We start from the raw sequence: 13,595 nt of genomic DNA on the forward strand, positions 1-13,595 counted from the left end.
TGGTGAGAAGTCCTCATTGTCCACAAGGCCTTCTCTTCCACTTCCCCAATAATGGTGGTGAGGGGGAGAACTCGTACCTGCCGGGTGGAAGTCCAGGTTCCCCATGTGGTCTTCATGGGGAGACCCCAGGGATGAAGTGCCAGCTCCCTACTCTAGAACAGGGCCACAGCTTTTTTCCGTGGTGTTTGTTTAGGGTAGAGCAGTTATTGATGAACGTTTTCTGTATTGCTGTGCTGCCTGTTTCCTGGTCATTTGGTTAAAGAGAGCAGACTTTTTGTTGGGGCTTTTATTGTTTGTACCATTTGGCGTTTCTGGGTTGCTGGCTTCTCCAGTACCCTGTCTGGGGTGTATGAGAGAAAAGGAAAACTCAAGAAACTCGTTGCCTTGTTCTCTGGGTCCCAAGTTTCCTAGCCTGTCTGCTGCTTTCTGTCAAAGTCAGCTTATGTTTATTTACATAAACGTCCAGGGTTTTTTAGTTGGACTTAATGGGAGGAAGAGGGAAAAGTACATCTACCTTACTTTCTCAGAAGAGGAAATCCCAAATACAGTATTAAAAAAAAAAAGTACTACCAAGTTTTAATATTGCTATTCTCTTCTCTTAATAGAAGCCTAGCAATAATGTGCCTCCTGCAAAGTCAAAAAAAATGCACAAGTTGGTTGGGAATTCCTTGTCCATAAATAATTCAGCACTCTTCAGATCCTTAGGACCTCCTTTGCGATCAACAACTTGCCATCGATGTGGCCTGTTTGGTAAGCATATTTCCCTCTGGTGTCTGGATTATTTTTTCACACATTTGAAAAAAATATATATTATTTTAGAGAGAGAGCAGGAGCAAGGGAGAGGGGTGGGGAGTGGGAGAGAGAGAGACAGAAAGAGGATGAATGAATCTAAAGCAGGCTCCACGCTAAGCACATTGCCTGGTGTGGGGCTCAATCTCATGTGCTCTAGATCTAAACTGATCACTTCATGACCTGGGCCGAAATCAAGAGTTGGACGCTCAACCGACTGAGCCACCTAGGTGCCCCTGAAAAATATTTTTATTATGGAAAGTTTAAAATTTATTAAATGTAAACAGTAGTATGTGTGTGTGTGTGTGTGTGTACACCGTATACGCATCTCACCTTCGGCAGCTACCAACATCTTAAAGTTCTTGTTTGTCCGTACCTTTGCACTCTTGACGCTTCTTCACCTGTTATTTTCTATAGTTTTGTTTGTGATAATATTGACATGCACAGACTCAGACCCTATCAAGATACAGAATATTTCTGTCTTCTTAGAACTTTCCCTCGTCATCCCTTCCAGTCTCTGTACTGCTAGAGGCAACCACAGTTGTTCTTGCACCATAAAGTAGTTTTCCAGCTTGTGAATTTCATATAAATGAAATCTTACAGTATTGACTCCTCTGTGTAAAGCTTTTTTTATCATTTAGAATAATTTTCAGATTAATCTATGTTCTTTGTAATTTTTGTTAAGTAGTATTTGTATGATTATATCACTGGATTGCTTGTGTTTAGCTTTGGCTGTTATGAATAGAACGGTCTACATATTTTTGCACAAGTCCTTGTGTAAGCATAGGTTTTCATCTCTCTTGGGTACATACCTAGGAGTACAACTGCTAAGTCAAAGGGTAGGTATATGTTGAACTTTAGAGGAAACAGCCAGACCATTTTCCACAGTAGGTGTTTCATTTTATGTTCCTAGTGGTACTGAATTCTGGTTGCTCCACATCTTTGTTATTTGGTGTTGTCAGTCTTTTCAATATTGGCCCTTTTCCTGGGTGTATAGAGGTATCTCATTGTGGTTTTACCTTGCATTTCCCTCATGATCAGTGAGCAGTATTTCATGTGCTTACTGGCTATTTGCATAGTTAGCTCCTTTGTGTTTTTTTTCTATCTCTTTTAGAGAAGAGGCATTCGAAGTCAGCCAGGTTTTATTGTTGTTTCGTAATGTGCTTTGTCTTGGTTTTTTAGATGACATATTTTTTTTCTGCCTGTATACTAATAGGATTTAAAACATTTTTTTAAAGTTTATTTATTTTGAGAGAATGAGCATGAATGGGGGAGGGGAAGAGAGGGGGAGAGAGAATGCCAAGCAGGCTCCGTGCCGTCAGCACAGAGCCTGATGTGAGGCTTGAACTCATGAACCGTGAGATGATGACCCGAGCCAAAATCAAGAGTCAGATGCTTAACCGACTGCACCATCCAGGTGCCCCACTAATAGGATTTTTAAATACTTTATCTAAAAAACTTCCTGGGTTTTTCTGGGTGTGATTCTCTTGATTAGTTTTTGGTTTGTATTTTTTTAATGGCACAAGATAATAAGCCACATCAGTCTGTTTGCACAAGTATGTTCTTATGGCCACACATTTTCTGTTTCCTTTGATTGCTTTTTTAAAAACATGTATTCTGGGCTCTACTTTAGGAAGGTTAGTTATCTGCCTCTCATATTCATCTTTGCATTCCTATTTGCAATTTGAGAGGGATTTGAAAGTTTAATCTTAACACCTAATCATAAACAGCATAATCCTTTTCAAGTAATCTTTAAAAGAATTTTTAAAAAATAAAAGAGAGATAGAGTGCGAGTGGGGGACGGGCAAAGAGAGAGTCAGAAGCAGGCTCCAGGCTCCGAGCTGTCAGCACAGAGCCTGACACAGGGCTCAAATTCACGAACTGGGAGATCATGACCTGAGCCGAGGTCAGACACCTAACCGGCTGAGCCACTCGGGTGCCCCTCAGGTGATCTTGATGTGATTAATGGAATGTGTTTGATATGTCTGGTCTTTGAAAATGTCTTGCTCCCAGCAACAAATACTTGGAATAAACACTGGCGATGTGGTGGTGGGGTGTGTTCTGTAGGGTCGCTGAGGTGCTCACAGTGTAAGCAGACGTACTACTGCTCCACAGCATGCCAGAGAAGGGACTGGTCAGCACACAGCATCGTGTGCAAACCCGTTCAGTACAAGTAAGCGCGATTTTCTTACTCATTAAAAGTAAGGTGGTTTTTTTGTTTTGATAGTGTAACGATCAAATGAGGTAAGCAGGCAATAACTAGGTAGAAGTTACTAACATAAACATAAAAGCAAATCTGAAATGAACAGCTCTACAGACTTAGGACTGAGTTTTCATGAATATAATTTTATTAGATGGTACATATTCAGTTAGAACTTAAAGTGAGTTTGTGTTTGTAATGATGAAAGCTTTAGAATGCCTTACTTTTATGTAATCATGTATTCTTTCCTGAATTTTGATGAGGTAGAGCTCTCACAATGTCTCTCGAATTGTGATTTTAAAATACAAAAATCCTACTGGCATGGTATTTACCAGTTTGCAAAGCAGTTTCCATCTATGACCTCATTTGATCCTCGAAACTGTTGAGGTTGTGTGAGGATTATCTTCATTTTGCAGATAGGGAAGCTGGGACTTGGAGATCGTGGCTGTATATATCCCTTTTAATTAGGTGGCTTTGAAAGAGGCGGCAAGCCCACGTACAGGGTAAACCATTTCATAGCCAGCCTTGGACTGTTTTGCTTTGTTACTACTGTGATTCTCTCTGGAAGAAGCTGTTTTTCCCTTTCTGGATTCTATTGATTGAGCATTTAACATCGTTGTGGCCCCTACTCTTAATTGGCTCTGTACTAGAAGTATTATAATCAGCTGCTTTATTTCAGTTTCTACAAACGTGAAGATAGTAAATCACCTTTTGAAACTAAGAACATGGAAGTGAAAAATGAGGTATGATAAACCTTTTGCCTTTAGAGTAAACTTTGAATGACTTTTATTGAATTAAGAGGACTTAAGCTAAATAAAATACTTACCCCTGATTTCTACATTTCACCAGTGTTTATTTCTAAGTGATCTCCACTCACAGTGAGGCACCAAGGGGCTTGAACCCATGACCCTGAGATCAAGAGTCATGGGTTCTATTGGCTGAGCTTGCCAGGTGCCCTGCACCAGTGTTTATTTAAAAACAATTTCTTGTTTAATAAATCTGTACATCTTAACGATCAATTGGGTGACTGTTGGGGGTCTTTGAGCATTGTGTGTGCCCGGCTCTTTTCCCCAAAGGACTTGAGAAATGCTGTGTCTCAGTGTAACTTCATTGGACTCTTGAGAGAGCCCCTTCTCCTGTAGTCCCTGCAGGCACATGTTCTCTGGCTTTGTGTAACAGCATCCTAATACAGGGCTCTGTGACCAAAGGAGCATTTTTTCTGTAATACTACTCTTCCATTTAGATAACTCTATGGGCTAAATCATTCATAATCTGAAAAATATTAACAGTGTCCAGCTCATGTCAACAAATATTTTTTAGCCTTCTCTAGCTGGTCCTAGCTTCTACTTAAAAAAAAAAAAAATCTGACTTCCTCAAATAATCATTGCTATAAAATGTTAGCAAGTACAAACTTAAAATGCTAAGCCCCTCTTTTTATTTCATAAACACAACATTATCATCACCATTATGGCCTGATTCTTAAGTGATTCCAGTGCTTTGTACACTGCCTGTAGACAGTGGGTTTTATTGGCTCTTGAAAGTACACGCTATTTCTCTACTTTCTTGTTGAAGCCTAAGAGGCTATTTTTGCCTCAATTCCAGCAAGTAGTGGTCACGGTATCACTGAAACATGTGTTTATGTAAATAACTCACTTTTTTTTTTTCTTGGTGTTTTTTTTTTGTTTGTTTTTTGTTTTTTGTTTTTTACCCCAGGGTCACTACCCTCTTGGACTTACTAAAGAAATAGCCACTTGTGCTGATAAAATAATGTTTTCTGATTTGAGAAGTCTACAACTCAGGAAAACCATGGAGATAAAGGTATTTGTTTAATTTATATAGACAGACATCCAAAGAACTATAGCTTTTTGTTCCTTGTTTCCTATTTTCTGTTTGAGTTTATAAGATAGCTACAAAATATAACCGATGTAATTGGTAAGGATTGCAAAAACTGTAATACCTTTTTAAAAACTTATTATAAAACTTTAAGAAATTCATATTTGCTTGTGTTCTCAGTGAGCTACTGCACCTTTTCTGTCTTTGAAAGGGTACAGTTACTGAATTCAAGCACCCGAGTGAATTTTATGTGCAGTTATATTCTTCAGAAGTTTTGGAATACATGAACCAACTTTCCGCGTGCTTAAAGGAAACCTATGCAAATGCGGTGCATGAAGAGGATTATATTCCTGTTAAGGGGGAAGTTTGTGTTGCCAAGTACACTGTTGACCAGGTAACCCGTGACGAAATGAATGATTTAAGATGATGTTTTAATTTACTTTGCTCATACAAACTCGACACCAGAGCTTTTAATAATGCATTTGATGGCTTGACAAGAGGCTCTGGTCACACTCCTCTTTCTCTTCCTCGGTCAGTATTGCGGGTGTGTCAGGTGACCTCCTTCCTGCCCTTGCCCCCTCCAGCTCTGTTTACAGACTCCTCAGTCGCCAGTTACAGACTGGCAGACTGTGAGTCCTGGATGGTGTTTATTTCTGCGGCGGAGGCATTAGTGTGTCTTAGAGTCTTGTGGGCTAGAATAACCCGGGAAGAGTTGTGCCTATTAAAGTCTCCTAAAAAGACAAATTTAGGGGTTTCTTAGCCAGATTCCTAGAAAATTAACCTACCAAGTGCCTCAGCAGACCAGTAGCCTTTCCTTTGTGCGTTCTGTAGATTGGCTGCGGGTTTTCAGGCGTAAGGTTATGAAACGCTGTTCTGAAGCAGGGCGCCATTCTGTTACACTTTCAGACCTGGAACAGAGTAGTAATACGAGATGTTGATATGCTGCAGAAGAAGGCACAAGTCTTATATATTGATTATGGAAATGAAGAAATAATTCCGGTAAACAGAATTCACCAACTCAATAGAAACATCGACTTATTTCCTCCATGTGTGAGTCTTTTTCACTTTCTAAACTCCTAAGTGTCTCAAAGGAGCTCTTTTTAATATTTTGATGGGCACCGTATTTGCTTGTTCTATACTGTGATTGTTGTTATTATGAAAAAACACCTTCTGGTATATTTTTCACCTTTTACCAAGTAGATAAACAATCATTGGCTTTCTTGGCTCCATTTAATAGGCCTTATTTACTTAAGTACTTAGATGAGAAACTTTGCATTTTTAGGGACATCTATCTTACCCATCAGCTCTTTTAAAATGATCTTTTTTTTTTTTTTTTTTTTTTTTTTTTTAGCACAAGCAGAGGAGGGGCAGAGGGCAGGGAGAGAGAGAATCTTTAGCAGGCTTCACCCCCAACACAGCCCCATCGTGGGGGCTCGATCTCATCACTGAGATCATGACCTGAGCCAAAATCAAGAGTTGGACACTTAACCAGCTGAGAGCCACTCCAGGGGCCCCTAAAATCATCATTTCTGTAATTATTACATTGTGTGGAAGCAGCCTGAATTTATATGTATGTGAGGGATAATTATTATCCTTTCATGAATTTTTGAGCTTCAAGAAGTCCCAAAAGGAAAAGCACTGTGGGTTAGAGTACCACAAGAGACAAATAATTATAAAGTTGTTTATTTGGTTAGTTTTTGAAGATTTCCAGTAAATTTTCAGCATGAATTATATTCACATTATTAATTAGAAAAAGTCATTTTCAAATAGTAACTTTTTTTTTTTAGTAACTTACATAAAATCTTTCAGGCCATAAAGTGCTTTGTGGCCAGTGTTACCCCAGCAGAGGGGAATTGGAGCAATGAATGTATCAAAACTATTAAATCACTGTTAATGGAGCAGTACTGCTCTATAAAGATTGTCGACATCTTAAAAGAAGAGGTAGTTACCTTTGCTGTGGATGTTATGCTGCCAAGTTCAGGTAAGATCTAAGTCTTCTTTTTTAGATGGAGCACTTAATATGTTATTTAGTCTTTACTTGTTGCACAGAGAAGAAATAAAAACACGAAGTGAAGCCAAGTAGTAAGCTCCACTCGGAAGTCATTCGGGTTGTGATAAAAAGATGGCTTTGGCCCTGCTCTTGGGGTTGGCAGTTTGTCAGAGACCTGGAGCACGTTCCTAGAAATGGGTGGGCCAAAAAGCTACATCTATACTTAGTTTGGGGATAACTCTGTTACCCTTTTGATATAGCCATTATGATCTCTATTCATGATTTCTACTCATTTATTGGGAAAAAGTCAAGAATTTCTTTATGAATTTGTCCATGCTTGTGTCAGGAGTGCTTTTTCCTTGAACAACCTTCGCAGAACTGCATTGGTTTAGTATCGAGACTTTGAATGCCTAGTGTTTAAGTGGAATACTAAATGGAAACACCTTGGAATCCTGTCCTTCTGTGCTGGCTTTCTGTGTGTTTGAAAAGTGACTTCTCAAGTTATTACTCTTCTACTTTTAGAGATCCGGCGTCACTTGGTGACTTGGTAGAAAATTGACTTAATCCTGTTGTGAAATTAAGTATAAAATCTATTTTCTTTCTTTGCTGTGTATGTTAACAGCTTGGGCTTCTGGATGTTATTTTATCGAACTTGAAGTTCATATCACACTGGCTACCCTTGTTTTGGCTATACTTTATGTCTGAGAAAAAGTAGTCCTATTTTAACAGCAAATTTATTTTTTCTCCTAAATGGTGGCCATACTAAGCATACCAGTGAGGTGGTAACTAAATCTTTCATGTTATCCAGAATTTTGAAGTGAAATACTTTCATTAGATTTTCTGCCAAGTGATGGTGAGGATTTTGCCTCAATTTTTAAGGCTGAGCATTGGAAACTGTATTTTGCACTTAGAAATGGAGCTGGTAAGGAATATACCAGTGTATTAATAGCTATAATCTCTAGATCATTAGATCATCTCTAGATGATTGTGACTCGTGTATTTATGCCTTTCTTCTAATACTTGCTGTAATATCTCAATGGAGGTACATTTTCTTAATCATTTTTAGGAAAACTCTTAGACGATGTGCTCATAGAAATGGGATATGGCTTAAAACCCAAAGGACAAAATTCTAAGAAACAGAGTGCAGATCCAGGTGAGTATACAGATTAATATTGAACAGTATAGTGACTCTGGGTACTGAAAAGTGTCTTCTCTACTGAACAAAAAAGGGCAGAGCTGTTGCAGTGTCAGATTTAATGGAAGCGATAACCATTCTTTGAACTTTATATAAAAAAGGTGATGCTTTTTCATTCAGTGGTACATCCTGTCTAGTTTCAGTTTACCCTGCCTGTTTTCCTTCCCTGTCTTCCAGATCAATCTTTGACATGATGGTTATCAGAAATTTTTAAAGTACTAGGGGCACTTGGGTGGCTCAGTCGGTTAAGTGTCCAACTTTGGCTCAGGTTATGATCTCACAGTTCGTGGGTTTGAGCCCCACGTCAGACTCTGTGCTGTCAGCCAGGAGCCTGGAGCATGCTTCATATTCTGTGTCTGTCTGTCTCTCTCTGCCCCTTCCCTGCTCGCTCGCGCACTCTCTCTCTCTCTCCCTCTCTCTCTCTCTCTCTCTCTCTCCCTCTCTCTCCCTCCCTCCCCCCCCTCCCCCCCCTCTCCCTCCCCCCCTCACTCTGTCTCAAAAATAAACATTAAAACAATTCTAGAAATTTTGAAGTACTAAATATGACACTTTGAGTTGAAGGGTTTTAGCTAAAATTTCCTTAGTTTAATTTTTCCTCCTTATTTGGTTATTCTAGAAATAATAAATAGGGATATAACATTCTGTTCTGGTAAGATGTTGTTTCTTAAGTTTTTACTACTTGTTTAATTATGTGTGTGGCTTTTCATTTAGTATAACAAGAGAACCAAGAAGATTTGCTATCAGCATTTTATTTTCTCATTGCTTAGTTTTATGTATTGTTTATTGCAGTGTTTTTGCCTTCACTTTGTTCCTTTACAAATTACTTTGGATGTGGACATACTTCATTGTCTCTTGCTCATTCACCCAGAGGTGATTGCCAGTTAATGGTGCTGTGATTGGATGCATCCTTTCATATACACAAATCGACTTATCTTTAAATCTACCTTATCCCTGCCTCCTGTCCTTTGCCAAGTCTTTATTGATGGTTCTTTCTAAATATTGTTTGTATATGACTTTTTTTTTTAATCTTTTTTTCTTTTTTTCTAGCTCAGGAATCCTTACTATTTGTGGATAATTGCAACAACCTTGTGACTTTATCTTTTGTCTCCTGCCTGTATTCTTACAGTATTGCCCATATGATATCCCCAAAACACAAGTGTTGGTGTGCCAGCTCTGCTGAAAAGTTTTCAGTAATTCTTTGCCATCTGGAGGAGAAAACCAAACACTTATTGGTCTAATGATTGAAACCATAAGTGTTGGTGGTAGTTTAGGGGGAGTATAGAGTGAGGAAAAAATAGGGAGATTGATCTGGGGCCTGCAACATCAAGTGAGAAACCACGATGGGATGGGTGGATAGAGGATGGGGAAGAAATTGCCAGAGCAATAGGAGGGTGAAGGCTTCTAGGAGGGACTCATCAGTAATAACGGCAAGTGTTGCACGGGTATCCAGGGGAAGGAACAAACATCTTCTGGGCAGTATTTGCTTCACTGAGGAACTGTGGAGGTACCATCATGGAGGGCGTTCTGTGATTAGTACAGACACCTAGAGAAGAGATTATAAAATGGTGTGATAGAGGATATGCACGCAAATGCCGTGGGAGCACCTAGGAAGGACACTTAACCCAGATTCGGAGGGAAGCCTTTTCAACGTGACGGCACACTGAGCAGGAAATAATCAGGTTGCTGGGGGATTGGGAGTGTGTCCTGGGAAAGAAGAGTGGCATGTGTTAAGGCCTGGAGGTGTTGGAAGGAGCCTGATTGGACCTGAAAAACTGCAAAAATTAGATTAATGAAACCAAAATGCCTTGTTTTTCTGTTTTCTGTTAAGGTGATGTTGAAGATGTTGGAAAAATGACAGCTGAAAACAAAGTTGTTGTAGACAGAAGTGATCTGATCCCCAAAGTGTTAACTGTGAATGTAGGCGATGAGTTCTGTGGTGTGGTTGCTCACATTCAGACTCCAGAAGACTTCTTTTGTCAACAGCTACAAAGTGGACGTAAGCAAATTTTCTTGATTGTCCTATCAATATAACCCACTTCAAGAGACTCAACATGCGAAAATGAAGATAATGTGTAGGTTTGTATTTCTTTTGTTTAAGATGTGATCTATATCTACAGATAAGCTTGCTGAACTTCAGGCGTCCCTTAGTGAGTACTGTGGTCAAGTGCCTCCACGCTCAGATTTTTATCCAACCATTGGTGATATCTGTTGTGCACAGTTCTCAGGTGAGGAAAGAGTATTCCTGAATTTTTTTTTACTTACAATGAAGTAAAAAAAACCAAAAACCCCAAACAATCTTCATTTTGCACTGTTTGGCTGCATTCAGAGTTTGAGTATTAAAGTGCACCAGTCAGTTTTAAATACATCCAGTTAAATGGACTCAAAGTGTGTGACGTAAGGGAGGAAGGGCTGTTGCAGTTGGGGGGGGGGGGGAGGGGGGTGGTTGGTAAAGAAAGTTTTTATTGTTTTATCAGCCGTTTAGTTTTGGGGACTGGTGCAGATAATTGTATTTACATCCGTACATGAATGTGCGATCTCCCGGGATCACGTCTTTACCGGTTTTAGTGGGAGTAGCAGGAGGCCTAGAAGCATGGAGCTGTCATGGCACAGCTGTATTAAGTGGGTTCGGTTCGTCTCTGCCGGAGGGGAGATCCTAGCAGCCTTCCCGTAAACTGGTTGCTTGGTTGGTGGAGTCTGGTTGACTCCTACTGCCAGGTGTTGTAAAGTTAGCCCCGCTTGATGCTTAGCAAATTGTTCCTGCATTGATCAAGGCATCGTTGTGATTTCACACACAAGACTCCGTCCTGCGAGTTAACTGTCTATGGGGCAGATGAAGCGGTGGTAAGTGGTGGCAGCCCATGGAGTGAGTGAGGGGTCTAAGGCCTGCAGAAAGATGAGATTTTAGGGGTTGAAGGCTTCCAGTAGGCAGAAGTAGCACTGTTGACTCAACATACGTTGTTCCGTAAAGCTTGATACTGTATTAAAGCCTACAGATGGCCATCTCCGGATTTGGGAGGGAAAGTTTGTATTTATATCTGTACTGGAAAATGATTTGAGACTGAGTCTCTCCTTTTTTCAGAGGATGATCAGTGGTACCGGGCCTCCGTTTTAGCTTATGCTTCTGAGCAGTCTGTACTGGTCGGATATGTAGATTATGGAAACTTCGAAATCCTTAGTTTGACGAGACTTTGTCCCATAACTCCAAAGTTGTTGGAATTGCCAATGCAAGCTATAAAGTGTGTGCTGGCAGGTATGAAATTTTTATGGTCCCCATATTCTTAAAATAGCAAAACCCCTAAGAGCATTAGAAATGAAGTTAAACCAATGAGCAGATAAAAGAATGTGTTAAGATATAACTTCTCTTAATGAAAAAATAATCCTTAATAGAACATTTAGGAAATACACAGGACTACTTTGCTATCTCTAATAAAATAAAATTTAATGTATCTGTTATAATATTGAGTATTTTTGGTATTTATAGAGTCTGCATTATTGATATCATAGAAGTGGATTCATGACATAAAGTAGGGCAAAACCTGCTTATAGAAACAGTAAGAACATTGTGCTTAGAAATTACTGTATGTAGAGGCGCCTGGGTGGCTCAGTCATTTTAAGTGTCTGACTCTTGAGTTCAGCCTGGGTCATGATCTCACAGTCCTGAGATTGAGCCCTGTGTTGGGCTCTGTGCTGAGCCTAGAGCCTGCTTAAGATTCTCTTTCCCTATCCCTCTGCCCCTCCCGTGGTCATGTGGGTGCTTGCCCTCTCTCAAAATAAATAAACATTAAGAAAAATTTGACTGTAAATATAATTTATCCCATCAAGAGCCGGGGCTTCTTTCCATGTTAATAAATTGGCTTCTTTATTCAAATGTACTGTAATTGAACTAGTATACGATTATCAGAAGGATATTTCCAAGTTCATGCTACGAGCAGTGTTCTTTTAACTGCATTTTGCAACCTATCCAGGAGCATTTCCTTGGCATAGGTTGCAAATGTAGTTATGTTACAAGACACCTCCGTAGGTGAAATGGAGGCATTGGAGGTATGTTTCTTTTTGTATGATATATATTACGATTGTTTTCCAGAAAGGGTAGAAATAATTTACACACCTATCAGAAATATAGCGGGGAGCCCATTACTTCACAAATTGGTACACCAAGTAGACACTTCTGTATTTCATGCTGATAAGTTAAAATGAAATCATTTCAATTACTTTATTACCAGTGAGGCTGAACATTTTTTCTTAAGTTACTTGCTCTTATTTTATGAAAAGACTGGGCATAACTCTGGGTTGTTAATTTGTAAGTGCCTTTGGAGTGAGTGATACAGGTGTTTTTGTGTCGTTCTAAGGGACCGTATTTCTTCCTGCATTGTTTTATACTTTTGTTGATGACTTTCTTAACTTATTGAGATATAATTTACATACCATAAAATTCTTGGTCTTAGGTACACAATTCAGTGATTTTTTAGTAAATTTACCGAGTTGTATAGCCATCACCATAATCCACTCGTAGAAATTTCCATCACCCTGATGAGGTTTCTTGTGCCCATTGATAGTTAATCCTACGTCCCCAGGCGACCACTAGTCTAATTTCTGTCTTAGAGATTTGCTATTCTGGACATTTCATATCAGTGGAATTATGTTTTGTTTACGTAGAAGTATAGCCATTTTCTCTTTGTAATTTTGCCTTCATTTTCATGGTGAGAAAATCCTTTTGCTCAGGTGGGACTTTCTGGGTCTGATGTTTGTCAGATTCCTTAAGTTTAACTTTATGGAAATTGGGAGCTAAATTTCTAAATGCCTGTTAGAAGAAATATTTTAACATTCCTTTAAAAATTATTTGTTAGGAGTAAAGCCATCATTAGGAATTTGGACTCCAGAAGCTATTAGTCTGATGAAAAAAATGGTACAGAACAAAATGATCACGGTGAAAGTGGCAGACAAGTTGGAAAATAGTTCCCTGGTGGAGCTTCTAGATAAATCTGTGACACCTCACATCAGTGTTACCCAAGTTCTCATAGATGCCGGCTTTGCTGTGGGGGAGACAGGGGTGCTGACGGATAAACCCAGCATCGTGAAAGAAGCCAGTGGTAAGTAAAATGTCTCCTTCATAATGCCCATGCTGCAGTTCAGACGGTTGTGTGTATATGTGGATTCTCATACTTTCAAAAAGAGTTGATGTTGGGGCGCCTGGGTGGCTCAGTTGGTTGAGCGTCCGACTTCAGCTCAGGTCACAATCTTGCGGTCCATGAGTTCGAGCCCTGCGTCAGGCTCTGGGCTGATGGCTCAGAGCCTGGAGCCTGCTTCTGATTCTGTGTCTCCCTCTCTCTCTGCCCCTCTGCCGTTCATGCTCTGTCTCTCTCTGTCTCAAAAATAAATAAACGTTAAAAAAAAAAAATAAAAAAGTTGATGGTAAGTGTCTTTTTGTCTTTATTATTATTATTACTAATGTTTGTTTAGTTTTGAGAGGGAGAGAAACAAGACAGAGTACAAGCAGGGGAGGGGCAGAGAGAGAGGGAGACACAGAATCTGAAGCAGGCTCCAGGCTCTGAGCTGTCAGCACAACGCCTGACGCAGGGCTCGAACTC

The 13,595-nt window shown here is 39.7% G+C and overlaps 1 protein-coding gene across 3 annotated transcripts in view; it reads left to right on the plus strand.

Moving 5' to 3' along the window:
* TDRD1 (tudor domain containing 1) overlaps positions 1-13,595 on the plus strand; it is a 49,361-nt gene that overhangs the window by 17,243 nt on the left and 18,523 nt on the right. For all 3 annotated transcript variants that reach the window (XM_058697852.1, XM_058697853.1, XM_058697854.1), the window contains exons 4-15: positions 606-750; positions 2,857-2,962; positions 3,669-3,732; positions 4,703-4,807; positions 5,034-5,216; positions 5,729-5,872; positions 6,632-6,803; positions 7,879-7,965; positions 9,836-10,003; positions 10,125-10,232; positions 11,087-11,257; positions 12,855-13,097. In XM_058697852.1, coding sequence (XP_058553835.1) covers positions 606-750; positions 2,857-2,962; positions 3,669-3,732; positions 4,703-4,807; positions 5,034-5,216; positions 5,729-5,872; positions 6,632-6,803; positions 7,879-7,965; positions 9,836-10,003; positions 10,125-10,232; positions 11,087-11,257; positions 12,855-13,097 — 1,696 coding nt within the window. The remainder of the gene's footprint in view (positions 1-605; positions 751-2,856; positions 2,963-3,668; positions 3,733-4,702; positions 4,808-5,033; positions 5,217-5,728; positions 5,873-6,631; positions 6,804-7,878; positions 7,966-9,835; positions 10,004-10,124; positions 10,233-11,086; positions 11,258-12,854; positions 13,098-13,595) is intronic.

This window comes from Neofelis nebulosa, chromosome 13 (genome assembly GCF_028018385.1).
Source record: "Neofelis nebulosa isolate mNeoNeb1 chromosome 13, mNeoNeb1.pri, whole genome shotgun sequence".
Taxonomy (NCBI): Eukaryota; Metazoa; Chordata; class Mammalia; order Carnivora; family Felidae; genus Neofelis; species Neofelis nebulosa.